This window comes from Erinaceus europaeus, chromosome 11 (assembly GCF_950295315.1).
Source record: "Erinaceus europaeus chromosome 11, mEriEur2.1, whole genome shotgun sequence".
In the NCBI taxonomy this organism is placed as follows: Eukaryota; Metazoa; Chordata; class Mammalia; order Eulipotyphla; family Erinaceidae; genus Erinaceus; species Erinaceus europaeus.
Genome location: NC_080172.1, coordinates 75,057,655 through 75,072,138, shown reverse-complemented (window position 1 = coordinate 75,072,138; position 14,484 = coordinate 75,057,655). Strand labels below are relative to the sequence as shown.

Below are 14,484 nucleotides of genomic sequence, written 5' to 3'. Positions count from 1 at the left end.
ACACAGTCTGAAGTGAAGGAAGCATGCTGAGGTGGCACTCATTGCATTGATTAGGTTGCAATTGGTGGATGCAATATTATTTGATATGAATTGAGAGAAGCATGCAGGAAAGTGTACCCCACCCTAAGGTTCCAAGACTGGAACTATAGGCTCTATAGTGGAAATGTGAGGTTCCTGCTGTCTTAGGGTTCAAGAAGACAATGGATAGTTATTGTTATCATCACATTATTTGGTAATTGGGTTAACTTTGAAAAGTCCCTTTGTTAGGATTTGCTGTATAATACCCAAAATCTTGTATATAGCTGTGCCACCGGTTGCTTCTGTTCTCCCTGGTCTAGGCTTTTGAAAGAGTCAACATATCAAAGACTCAGCCTATGTATTAAAAATACTCAGTCTGGGGGAGTCGGGCGGTAGCGCAGTGGGTTAAGTGCAGGTGGCACTAAGCACAAGAACCGGCTTAAGGATCCCGGTTCGAGCCCCCGGCTCCCCACCTGCAGGGGAGTCGCTTCACAGGTGGTGAAGCAGGTCTGCAGGTGTCTGTCTTTCTCTCCCCCTCGCTGTCTTACCCTCCCCTCTCCATTTCTCTCTGTCCTATCCAACAAAAGACATCAATAATAACTACAATGATAAAACAACAAGGGCAACAAAAGGGAATAAATAAACTTTTTAAAAAATTAAAAAAAAAAAAAAGACTCAGTCTGTGCTTTAAAAAGTTCGGGACAGTGGTCCAGGAGGTGGCACAGTGGGAAAGCTTTGGACTCTCAAGCATGAAGCACATATGCCAGAGTAATGTCTGGTTCTTTCTCTCTCCTGTCTTTCTCATAAATAAATAAAATCTTTTAAAAAAAAAAAAGTTCGAGACATACAATCAGTTTTCCCCTCATATTAATTAAATAGTGATTTATATGACTACAATTTAATAGGAGTGTACATAAACACCATTCCCACCACCAGAAGACTGTGTCACATCCCTGTCACATCCCACCCACCCACCCCCACTGCCTGGGAAACTGAATGTCCACCCTCCCCCTCAACTCAGGGTTTTTACTTTGGTGCCCTACTCTCCCTGCCTCATTTTATATATTTTTAATATTTTCTTTGTTTGTACTTATAGTGGGTTATGAGATTGTAGCATTACAAGGGTAGAGTTCCACACTACATCCACCACCAGAATTCTGTTTTCTAAAAACTCATAGTTTTCAGAGGTCTTTTTTTTTTACCAGAGCACTGATCAGCTCTGGTTTATGGTGGTGCAGGGGATTGAACCTGGGACTTCGAAGCCTCAGGCTCAGAGGTCTTAAAAAGTTTGTGGGAGTCGGGCGATAGTGCAATGGGTTAAGCGCAAGTGGCACAAAGCGCAAGGACTGGCGTAAGGATCCAGGTTCGAGCCCCAGCTCCCCACCTGCAGGGGAGTTGCTTCACAAGCTGTGAAGCAGGTCTGCAGGTATCTATCTTTCTCTCCCCCTCTCTGTCTTCCCCTCCTTTCTCCATTTCTCTCTGTCCTATCTAACAACAACGACATCAATAATAACGACAACAATAAAACAACAAGGGCAACCAAAAGGAATAAATAAATAAATAAATAAATAAATAAATAAATATTTGGGGGAAAAAGGAAGGGAAACCTTTTAAAAAAACAGTTTGCTTGCTTCTGTGTGTGTGTGTGTTTTTTTTTTTCATTTTTTGCAAGTTCACTAGATTCCACATATGAGTAAAATCATCAAGTAGTTGCCTTTCATCTCTTAATTCAAAAAGCATAATCACCTCTAGTTGCATCCACTTCATCCCCAGAGACACAATATAGTCTTTTATTTTTTTATGATTTGTTTTGAACCAAAGCATTGTTCAACTTTGGTTTATGTTGGGGTAGGGGGTGACCTCTGGATTTTGCAGTCTCAGGTCTTTTTGTGTCTCTCCCTGACCCCCCCATTTGTTTGTTTGTTTGTTGTTTAGTACAAACAATTCTACTCTTCCTAGTGAGAGCTCTCTCTCTCTTTCTCTCTCTCCCTCTCTCTCTCTCTCTCTCCAGATAGAGGTTCATGGGGAGAGAGACAGAGAAAGAAGAGATACGACAGCAATGCCTTCTCATTTGTGGAGCTTCTCCTTTGCATGGTGCTCCCATGTAGCGGCCAAGGTCCTCATGCTTGGTCAAGTGTTTGCTCTACCAAGGGGACTATTCTTAACCCCAAGAAATCTTTTTTCTTTTTTAAGATAGAGAGAGCACACAGCACCAAAACTTTCTTCAGTGTGGTAGAGACCAGACTTGACCTGGGTTATGTACAGGACAAAGCAGCACACTATCCAAGAGAGCTCTTTTGCCAATTCAAGACCAGTTCTTGTAGCTTAACACCATTATTTCTTCACTGCCTTACAATTTTCTAATGACATACTGGTTGGTACTTTTTATGTTTTCAAAATTATGGAAAGTTATCACTATTTATTCTCAGTGAGGTATTAAAATCAAAATCCACTGTGTGATTTGTGGATAGTATATGATAAACATTTAGTGAACATGTGAATACCAAACTCTGCAGTCTACTAAAGGGAAAGCAGAAATTGAGAAATGAATAAGACCAAATCTCTATCTTCCTATTATTTTTCTTTTTTTTTTAATTGTTGTAGTTATTGTTGTTATTGATTTCGTCATTGTTGGATAGGACAGAGAGAAATGGAGAGAGGATGGGGAAGGCAGAGAGGGGGAGAGAAAGATAGACACCTGCGGAACTGCTTCACCGCCTGTGAAGTGACCCCCCTGCAGGTGGGGAGCCCAGGACTCAAACCAGGATCCCTATGCCGGTCCTTGCACTTTGCGCCACCTGCACTTAACCCGCTGCACTGCTCCCAGATTATCTTTCTATCAGGGAAGATAAGGTAAAAACATAGGATGTTAGATAGGAGGACAAGAAGAAAGAAGGAAGGATGAATATAGGTTTGGGAGAGATCTATTCATATTCTATTCATTACAAGGTGGGTGTTGTGGAAAGGGTAGTGACTTTCAAATCTAGCACAAAGGGTTTTGTTTGTTTGTTTGTTTGTTTTTGTTTTGTTTTTAGAGATATTTTATTTATTAATGAGGAAAATAGGAGGAAAGAACCAGACATCACTCTGCTATATTTGCTGCCAGGGATTGAACTCAGGACCTCATACTTGCCAGTCCAATGCTTTAGCACTGTGCCACCTCCTGGACCACAGGACACAGTTAAAGATAGAGTGTCCCTTAAGATTCAGGAGCAGTTGATGAGGATAACTTTTTTTTTTTTTTGCCTCCAGGGTTATCACTGGGGTTTGGTGCCTGCACTATGAATCCACTGCTCCTGGAGGCTATTTTTCCCATTTTATTGCCCTTGTTGTTATTGATGTTGCCATCGTTGGATAGAACAGAGATAAATCAAGAGAGGAGGGGAAGACAAAGAAGGGAAGAAAGAAAGGTTACACCTCCAGACTTGCTTCACTGCTTGTGAAGCAACCCCTCTTACAGGTGGGGAGCCGGGAACACGAACCGGGATCCTTGAGTTGGTCCTTGAGCTTCACACCATGTAAGCTTAACCTGCTGCAGTACCACCTGGCCCCCAGAGGATATCTCTTCAACTTCTACCTTGGTCTTGTTAAAGATTTATCTCTTTTGTTAAAGTTAATAAAGAATTGCTTTTGATATTTTTAAATTTCCTTTTTAATATTTTATTTATTTATTTATTTATTTATTTTATAGAGACAGTAATTGAGAGGGAAGGGGAAGATAGGAAGAGTAGGGGCCAGGTCGTGGCACAATGGGTTGAGCATATATGTTGGCATGTGCAGGAATCCAACTTCAAGCCTCAGTTCCCCACCTGTAGAGGGGGAAGTTTCATGAGCAGTTGAAGCAGGTTTGCAGGTGTCTCTCTTTCTCCCCCTGCCTTCTCAATTTCTCAGAAAAGGAAAAATGACTTCCAGGAGTGGTAGATTTGTTGTGCAGGCAACAAGCCCCAGCAATAACTCTGGAGGCAATATAAAAATTTTAAAAAAGGGAACAGTGAAAAGAGACAATTGCAGCATTGCTTTACCATCCATGAAGCTTCCCTGCAGGTGGAGACCTAGAGACCTGAAGCTTCAACCCAGGTCCTTGCACATTGTAACATATGCACTTAACTGGGGTGTGCCACCACCTGGCCCAAGGCCCCTGCTTTTGATAAGAGTAACGTGTTGGGTAGTATGCCAGCTCCCCCTGGCTTCTGCTTAACCAAGCACCGGTATGCCTGTATAGGGATTGGTTTGATCCCATTCAAAGCGGTCTATTTACATAAATCACTTTTATATTTACATAAAGCACCACACTCCCTCCAGGGCATTAGTGGTTCAGTGGTAGAATTCTCAACTGCTCCGCCCCCTCTACTTGTCACACCCTGATTTTCACCAGTCACTTTTCTCTCCACCCTCTCTATATCACATCCTGTTTATACCCTACTTGGAAAGTATATAAGAACAACACTGTTAGTTTTGGTAGTGGTAAGTTGAAGTTACAGTGTTAGGTTTAGCTTAGCTTGGCTTAGATTGTGCTGCGTCCTGCATGAATAAAGAGATACTGCGTACAGCTCAACCATGAGTCGCTGGTTGTCTGTCTCCTCTCGCAAAGCCAGACCGACAGTAATGTATTTATTTTATGAGAGAAAGAACCAGATCACTGCTCCACCACATGTGTCCTCACAGAAGCAAAGGCTGTGTTCTACCTGAGGAATCAGCTGCTAACTTTTTGTATTAATCTTTTTTTCTTGTTTCCTTTTAAAACTTTCTTCTATTCTGTCATTGCTGTAATTATTGTCTAAATCTCTACAGTTATATACTTACTATTTATATTCAATTTATTTTTTCATCATTACATCTAAAACTATAAATTTCTCAGTCAGAACTATTTTAGCTGCATCCCACAGATTTTCTTTTTTTATTTAAGAAAGGATTAATTAACAAAACCATAGGGTAGGAGGGGTACAACTCCACACAATTCCCACCGCCCAATCTCCATATCCCACCCCCTCCCCTGATAGCTTTCCCATTCTCTATCCCTCTGGGAGCATGGACCCAGGGTCATTGTGGGTTGCAGAAGGTAGAAGGTCTGGCTTCTGTAATTGCTTCCCCACTGAACATGGGCGTTGACTGGTCGGTCCATACTCCCAGTCTGCCTCTCTCTTTCCCTAGTAGGGTGGGTCTCTGGGGAAGCTGAGCTCCAGGACATATTGGTGGGGTCTTCAATCCAGGGAAGCCTGGCCAGCATCCTGATGACACCTGGAACCTGGTGAGGGTGATTTACTGGGTTTCTGTGGTCATTCTTGTCCTGTCTTGTTTCGGTCCGGGTGGTCTCCTTTGGTATTCCTAGTTGATCCGGGAGAGGAGAGGAGAGGAGAGAAAGCGATCTCCCCACAGATTTTGATATGTATACCTTTGTTGTTTTGTAGTTCTTTTTAAATTAATCAATTTATTTATTATTGGATAGAAAGAGAAATTGAGAGGAGAGTGAGAGATAAGGAAAGAGACAGAGACACCTGCAGCCCTACTTCACCACTTGTGAAACTTAACCCTGCAGGTGGGGACCAGGGACTTGAACCCTGGTCCTTGTGTACTATATATGCTTAACTAGATATGCCACCACCAGGCCTTCTGTTGTTTAGTTCTAAATAATCTGCATTTCTACTATGACATTTTTTAACCCCACTTCCCCCTATTATGACTTCTGTAACCCACAACATATTCAGAAATATGCTATTTTTGTCTCCAATGTGTGTATTTTTAATTTTGTTGTTCTTGCTGTTGATTTCAAATTTTTTTATTTTTATTTATAAAATGGAAATATTGACAAGACCATAGGATAAAAGGGGTACAATTACACACAGTTCCCACCAGAACTCCATTTTCTCCCTTGAAAGCTTTCCTATTCTTTATCCCTCTGAAAGTATGGACCCAGGATCATTATGGGGTACAGAAGGTAGAAGGTCTGGCTTCTGTAATTGCTTCCCCTCTGAACATGGGCATTGGCAGATGGATCCACACTCCCAGCCTATCTCTCTTTCCCTAGTGGGGCGGGGCTCTGGGAAAGTGGGGCTCCAGGACACATTGGTGGGTTCATCTGCCCAGGGAAATCTGGTTGGCATCATGGTAGCATCTGGAACCTGGTGGCTAAAAAAGAGTTAACATATAAAGCAGAACAAATTGCTAACTAATCATGAACCTAAAGGCAAGGATATTGCAGATGAAGATTTGTGGTCTCCGTTTAGGAATAAGCTAAAACAAATTGACTGCTCCTGGCAGCCACCTTTTTTCCATTATTATTGTTGCTGGATAGGACAGATAGAAATTTAGAGGAGGGGAAGACAGGGAAAGGGAGAAAAAGACACCTACAGATCTGCTTCACCACTTGCGAAGTGACCCCATTGCAGGTGGGGAACCGGGGCTTGAATCTGGATCCTTGTGCTTTCTGCTTCACACTATGTGAGCTTAACTCAGTGCACTACTTACTGCCTGGGCCCCTGTCCTTTTAATGTATAGCAATGGTGTTCTTTCAGATATAAACTTCTTAAATTCTTCTATGAATACTTTTCCTTTTTCACTGCTTCACTTTCCCTTATAGGGACATACTGGCTATCTTTTATCATCTATGTATGATTTTATCTCAAATTATTTTTAGCTTTTCAGAAACATTTCCTTTCACTTTGCTTGACTTTTTCAACCTAGTCCTTATAAACCTTAGTGTCTTATTTTTGCCTGTTTTAAAAATCTCATTTGAAAATACATCAAACTTCTACTGAAAGAGCTACAGCAATATATTAAATGGACCTACCCTATGACCCTGCAATTCCCCTCCTGGGGATATATCCTAAGGAACCCAACACATCCATCCAAAAAGATCTGTATACACATATGTTCTTGGCAGCACAATTTGTAATAGCCAAAACTTGGAAGCAACCCAGGTGTCCAACAACAGATGAGTGGCTGAGCAAGTTGTGGTATATATACACAATGGAATACTACTCAGCTGTAAAAAATGGTGACTTCACCGTTTTCAGCCAATCTTGGATGGACCTTGAAAAAATCATGTTGAGTGAAATAAGTCAGAAAGTGAAGGATGAATATGGGATGATCTCACTCTCAGGCCGAAGTTGAAAAACAAGATTAGAAAAGAAAACACAAGTCGAACCTGAAATGGAATTGGAGTATTACACCAAAGTAAAAGACTCTGGGGTGGGTGGGTGGGTGGGTGGGGAGAATACAGGTCCATGAAAAATGATGTATGAAATAGTGGGGGTTGTATTGTTAAATGGGAATCTGGGGAATGTTATGCATGTAAAAAAAACAAAAAAAGGAAGAAGTAGAAACGCAAAGCAGAAATTGACTGAGTTTGGAGTATGGCACCAAAGTAAGAAAGCAGAAGTATACTAGAGTTTGCAGTGAGTACCTCCCTAATACTTCCTCTCCACTTTTCCAAGCTTTGGGTCCATGATTGCTCAACAATTTGTTTGGCTTTGTATGTTAACTCTCTTTTCAGTCACCAGGTTCCAGGTGTCATCAGGATGCCAGCCAGACTTCCCTGGATTGAAGACACCACCAATGTGTCCTGGAGCTCAGCTTCCCCAGAGACCCATCCTACTAGGGAAAGAGAGAGGCAGACTGGGAGTGTGGACCGACCAGTCAACGCCCATGTTCAGCGAGGAAGCAATTACAGAAGCCAGACCTTCTACCTTCTGCAACCCTCAATGACCCTGGGTCCATGCTCCCAGAGGGATAGAGAATGGGAAAGCTATCGGGGGAGGGGGTGGGATATGGAGATTGGGCGGTGGGAATTGTGTGGAGTTGTACCCCTCCTACCCTATGGTTTTGTTAATTAATAAAAAAAAATAAAAAAAAAAAAAGATGAGAAACAGATTATTGAGGTCTGGGAGATGGTGCAGTGGATAAAGCATTAGACTCTTAAGCATGAGGTCTCAGGTTCAATCCCTAGCAGCACATACACCAGAGTAATGCCTGGTTCTCTCTCTCCTTTCTCATAAATAAATAAATAAATAAATAAATATTTAAAAAAAAGAAGAAATACAGATTATTGTATCTCCCTAGCAACTAAGGAGATATGCTTATAATATAACCTTTCCAAACCCCTATTTCATTTATAGACTGCCTCTGGCATAGAGAATATTTTTAAGGACATTAGCACTTTTATTTTATCAAAGCTGTAATTTGTACTTCCCTTTTTAATTTTCTATTTTTTAATATTGAGAACTTTATGAGATTATTTTTCTTTCTTAATATTATATTTATTCACTTACTGTATAGAGACAGAGAAACTGAGACAGAAAAGAGAGAAAGAGAGGCACCTGCAGCACAGCCTCACCACCCGTGAAGCTTTCCCTCTTCGGGTGTGGATCAGGAACTTGAACTCCAGTTCTGCCAGGCCCTTGTGCATGGTAATGTGTGCTTAACCAAGTGCACCAACACCCAGCCCCCCACTTTTTTTTTTATCTCAAAGAGATTTTTAATATATTTGATATGTATCTTAATGTTTAAACATTTGTTTCGAATATTAAATTTTTAATTTAACTTTCATAAGAACGAGAGATACCAGAGCACTATGCCCCATCTTATGCAGTCCCATGGATAGAACCCAGAGCCTCGGGGGGTGGGGGGGTAGAATACAGGTCCAAGAAGGTTGACAGAGGACCTAGTGGGGGTTGTATTGTTATAAGGGAAACTGGGGAATGTTATGCATGTACAAACTATTGTATTTACTGTTGAATGTAAAACATTAATTCCCCAATAAAGAAAAAAAAAAAAAGAAAGAAAGAAAGAACCCAGAGCCTCACACAAGCCAGGCATAGAGTCTACTGCTAACCCCAAAGCCCGAGTTCCTTTGGTCACTGAACTTTAGCTTGAAGAATAGAGATATTTTGGGACCGGGGGCACCAGTCCCCACCTGCAGGGGGAAACTTCACAAGAGGTGAAGCAGTGCTGTAGGTGTCTGCTTCTCTCCCTATCTCCTCTTCCTCTAAATTTCTGTCTCGGGAGTCAGAAGTGGCTTAAGTGGCTTAACAGTGGCTTAAGCCGCAGGTTGTAGGCAGCGGGTTAAGCCCTGGTAGTGTAAAGCCCAAGTTCCAGCATAAGGATCCCGGTCCGAGCCCCCCAGCTCCCCACCTGCGGGGGGGGGGGGGGTCACTTCACATGTTGATGAAGCAGGTCTGCAGGTGTCTGCCTTTCTCTCCCCCTGTCTTCTCCTCCTCCTCTCTCCATTTCTCTCCGTCCTATCCAACAACAACGACATCAATAACAACAACAATAAAACAAGGGCAACAAAAGGAAATAAATAAATATTTTTTTAATTTCTGTCTCTATCCAATAAATAAATAAAGACAATAAAAATAGTTTTTAAATGAATATGGTGTGGTCCAGGAGGTGGTGCAGTGAATAAAGCATCGGACTCTCAAGCATGAGGTCCTGAGTTCAGTCCCTGGCAGCACATGCACAAGAGTGATGTCTGGTTCTTTCTCTCCTCCTATGTTTCTCATCAATAAATAAATAAAATCTTTTTAAAAAAAGAATATGGTATCTTTATTATGCTTCTTCTTGTGAATATTTTTCAATTAACTACTTTCTTGTTATCTGGTTTTCAGTGTGACAAGTACAAGACTGGAGTTATTGATGGGCCTGCATGCAATAGTCTTTGTGTTACAGAAACACTTTACTTTGGAAAATGCTTATCCACCAAGCCCAACAATCAGGTATGAATGTTATGAGTCAATAATATTGCAGATTGATAGTGCATTCTAATTTTACCTTAAACTAAAGCATTAATAAGATAATTGTTAATTTTTTTTTACTATTTATTTACTTATTTATTTTTGCCACCAGAGTTATCGCTGAGGCTCAGTACAGGCACTATGAATCCACCACTTCTGGTGTCCTTTTTTTTCTTTCTATTTTTTAATGTATTTTATATATTTTTTTAAATTTTCATTTTTTAATATTTATTTATTCCTTTTTGTTGCCCTTGTTGTTTTATTGCTGTTGTTATTAATGTCATTGTTGTTGGATAGGACAGAGAGAAATGGAGAGAGGAGGGGAAGACAGAGAGGAGAGAAAGATAGACACCTGCAGATGGAGAGCCAGGGGCTCGAACCAGGATCCTTATTCTGGTCCTTGTGCTTTGCGCCATGTGCGCTTCATTTTCTTTCTATTTTTATTAGATAGGACAAATGAAAAGCAGAAGGGCAGGGGTTCCTTGTGCATGGCAATGTGTTATTCTTGACCAAGTTTGCCACTGCCTGGACGGACCCTGAATTGCTAAAAAAAAAATTATATATTTTATTGATTTATTATTGGATAGAGACAGCCAGAAATTGAGAGAGGAAGAGGAGATAAAGAGGGAGACAGACAGAGAGACACCCACAGCCCTGCTTCACTACTCGTGAAGCCTCCTTGACTGCAGGTGGGGACCAGGGGCTTGAACCCGGGTCCTTGCACACTGTAATGTGTGTGCTAAACCAGGTATGCCACCACCTGGCCCCCTAAATTATTAAATTTTTAAGCATCATGAAAATAATGAGACTAATTAAGGCATTGTTATTTTTTATATTTTATTTATTTATTTTGGGTAGAAACCGAGAGAAATTGAGAGGGGAAAGAGACAATTGCAGCACTGTTTCACTACTTGAAGCTTCCATCCTGCAGGTAGGGACCAGGGGCTTGAGCCTGAGTCCTACACTGTATGTAATGTGTGTATTCAACCAGATGTACCACCTCCCAGTCTCTAATTACAGCATTATTAAAAGAATAATTGAAGCATTTTATATATATATATATATATATATATATATATATATGTATCCATATCCCCACTAGGGTTATTGCTAGGGCTCATTGTTAGCACTAAGAATCCACTGCTTCTGGTGGCCATTTTTTCTCCTCCCCCTCCCTTCTATTTTCACTTGATAGGACAGAGAAAAATTGAGAAGGGTCGGGGAGAAAGAGAAAGACAGAGACCTGCATACCTTCTCCACCTCTCCTGAAGCGTCCCCTGCAAGTAGAGAGCAGGGGCTCAAACCCAGGTCCTTCCTCATGTGTGCTCAACCAGGTACACTACCACTCAGTCTTCTAGGACAGTTTATATATAGCTGGCCCTTGAACATCACAAGTTTGAACTGTAGCAGTTTACATTTGTGTAGATATCTTTTACATCCTCCACTTTCTCCTTCTTAGCCTACTCTATGTGAAGGCGAAGATCTTCATAGTGATCTAAAGATTATATATATAATTGGATAGAGACAGATAGAAATTGAGAAGGGAGGAGAGAGAGAGGGAGAGGGAGAGAGAGAGAGAGACCTCTGCAGCCCTGCTTCACTACTCGTGAGGCTTTCCCCCTGCAGACGTGGACCAGGGGCTTGAACCTGGGTCCTTGCACACTGTAATGTGAGCACCTTAACCAGGTGCACCACCAACTGGCCTGAAAGTTTTTCTTAATGTTTTATCCTCTGTAGCTTGCTTTATTGAAAGATACAGTATAATAGATAAGATACATTTTTGCTGAGAGTTTATGTTATCAGTAAGACTTCCAGTGTGTTAGTGATTTGGGGGAGTCAAAAGCAATGCATAGATTTTTTTTTTTGCTTCCTTGCAAATTAAGTAACCCTACCCTCCATGTTTTCAATGGTCAGCTGTATTCTATTGTGTATGTCTTTGATTCACTCCTCCAACAGAAGTTTATTAGTCCTCTGTTCCCAATATCCCCAGATACTGTTTAGTTACTAGGAATAACATAGTGATTAAGATTACTTTCCAGGGCCAGGTGGTGGCGCACCTGATTGAGTGCACATGTTATAATGCACAAGGACCTAAGTTCAAACCCCCAGTCCCTACCTGCAGGGGAAAAGCTTTTCAAGTGGTGAAGCAGTACTGCAGGTGTCCTTCTCTCTTCCTCTCAATCACCCTTTTCTCTTGATTTCTAGCTTTCTTTATCTAATAGATAAATAAAGATATATTTTTCTAAAAGATTACTTCCCTTATGGATTTTAAAATTTTTATTATTTTTTTGGTCTCATTTATCTACTAAAGAGAGAGAGGGAGAGAGCAAGCACATGAACATCACTCTGGTACATTTGCTACCAGGGATTAAACTCAGGACCTCATGCTTGCAAGTCCAATTACTTATCCACTGCACCACCTCCAAGGTCCCTAGTTATTATTTTTAAAGATATTTTTTATTTTATTAGAATCAGAGCATCACTCTGGATTATGCTGTGTCAAGGATCAAACTAGGAACCTTGCCTGGCAAGTCCTACATTCTGCCATTTTGTTACTTGAATTAACATTATAGAATTTTAGGAATATAGTTTCAGGAATTTTAGGAATATTAGAAATATAGGAATATATTTTTATGCCTATGTATGTGTTTTATGCATATGCATGTGTGTATACAACTCACCATACCCATCACTATGCATCTTACATTACCCCAGAGGGGTAGAGAACACGGTAAATAGATAGTGAGGTAACTACAAAACATGATGTATTTATAAATGGTGAGTTAAGGAAAGATTATAATAAATAATTCCTATTTAACAGTGAGTTAAATAGGAATGGCAAAATGTACTTTAGAGGAGGTATCAGGGAAGACTTTTCTTTTTCTTTTTTTATATTTATATTTATTCATTTTCCATTTTTGTTGCCCTGTTGTTTTCATTGTTGTAGTTATTATTGTTGTTGTTATTGACGTCATCGTTGTTGGATGGAATAGAGAGAAATGGAGAGAGGAGGGGGAGAGAAAGATAGACACCTGCAGACCTGCTTCACCGCTTGTGAAGCGACTCCCCTGCAGGTGGGGAGCCGGGGGCTGAACCGGGATCCTTCCGCCAGTCCTTGCGCTTTGCGCCACGTGTGCTTAACCCGCTGTGCTACCGCCAACTCCCGACTCTTCTTTTTCTTAAGATTTTATTTATTTATTAATTAATGAGAAAGATAGGAGAAGAGAGAGAACAAACCAGATATCACTCTGGTACATGTGCTGACAGAGCTTGAACTCAGGACCTCATGCTTGAGAATCCAACTTTATCCACAGTGCTACCTCCTGAACCACAGGGAAGACGTTCCCAAGCTAACATTTGAATTCATCCTTGAGTATAGAATTAGAATACATGTGGTCCGGGAGATGGCGCAGTGATAAGGCTTTGGACTCTCAAGCATGAGGTCCCAAGTTCGATCCCCAGCAGCACATGTGCCAGAGTGATGTCTGGTTCTTTCTCTCTCTTCCTATCTTTCTCATAAATAAATAAATTTTTTTTAAAAAAATTAAATTACAGGCATGGGTAAAGGTTGAGCTAAGTTACAAAAGAACTATAACTGAGAAATGAAAGCTGTCACAGTGAATAACCTGCTAAGAGTCTCAAGCATTAGTTCCCAAGTAAACCCCCAGCATCACATGTGTCAAAGTGATGCTCTGGTTCTCTCTCTTACAAATTAACAAATCTGTAAAATAAATAAATAAATAATAAGCAGCACCATGAGCCTGGTAGTAGTGTAGCTGGTTGAGCATGCACATTACAGTGTGCAAGGACCCAGTTCAAACCACTGTATCCCACCTGCAGAGGGGAAACTTCACAAGCGGTGAAATGAAGCTGCAGGTGTCTCTTTCTCGCCATTTCCCCCTTCCTTCTCAGTTCCTCTCTGTCACTATCAAAAAATAAATATATAAATAAATTTATCATTTTTTTAAATTTATTATTTTTTTATTATTTTTTTTTAATTTAAGAAAGGATTAATTAACAAAACCATAGGGTAGGAGGGGTACAATTCCACACAATTCCCACCACCCAATCTTAAATTTATCATTTTATTTTATTTATAAAAAGGAAACATTGACAAAACCATAGGATAAGAGGGGTACAATTCCACACAATTCCCACCACCAGAACTCCCTATTCCATCCCCGCCCCTGATAGCTTTCCTATTCTTTAACACTCTGGGAATATGGACCCAGGGTCATTGTGGGATGCAGAAGGTGGAAGGTCTGGCTTCTGTAATTGCTTCCCCGCTGAATATGGACATTGACAGGTCAACCCATACTCCCAGTCTGCCTCTCTCTTCCCCTAGAGGGGCGGGGGGGGGGGGGGCGGGCTCTGGAGAATCAGAGCTCCAGGACACAATGGTGGGGTTGTCTGTCCAGGGAAGTCTGGTCAGCATCATGGTAGCATCTGGAACCTGGTGACTGAAAAGAGAGTTAACATATAAAGCCAAACAAGTTGCTGACTAATCATGAACCTAAAGGCTAGAATAGTGCAGATGAAGAGTGTGTGTGTGTGTGGGGGGGGAGTGTCTCTGTTTTGTAGATAGCTAGTAGGCATATTTTAGTTATATTCCAAAGGGCCTATGGCTATACTAGTTGTTTTTTTTTTTTTCTGAGCCTGAAATCTGATATGCAGGTGGATCCATGTTATTATATGGGGAGATGTCATCATGGCTGGGAAAAGGACCAGAAAGCTG

At 41.0% G+C, this 14,484-nt stretch overlaps 1 protein-coding gene across 1 annotated transcript in view; it reads left to right on the top strand.

The window, feature by feature from the left end:
- DIPK1A (divergent protein kinase domain 1A) overlaps positions 1–14,484 on the top strand; it is a 132,393-nt gene that overhangs the window by 108,062 nt on the left and 9,847 nt on the right. Inside the window, exon 3 of the mRNA XM_060202071.1 lies at positions 9,624–9,731. Coding sequence (XP_060058054.1) covers positions 9,624–9,731 — 108 coding nt within the window. The remainder of the gene's footprint in view (positions 1–9,623; positions 9,732–14,484) is intronic.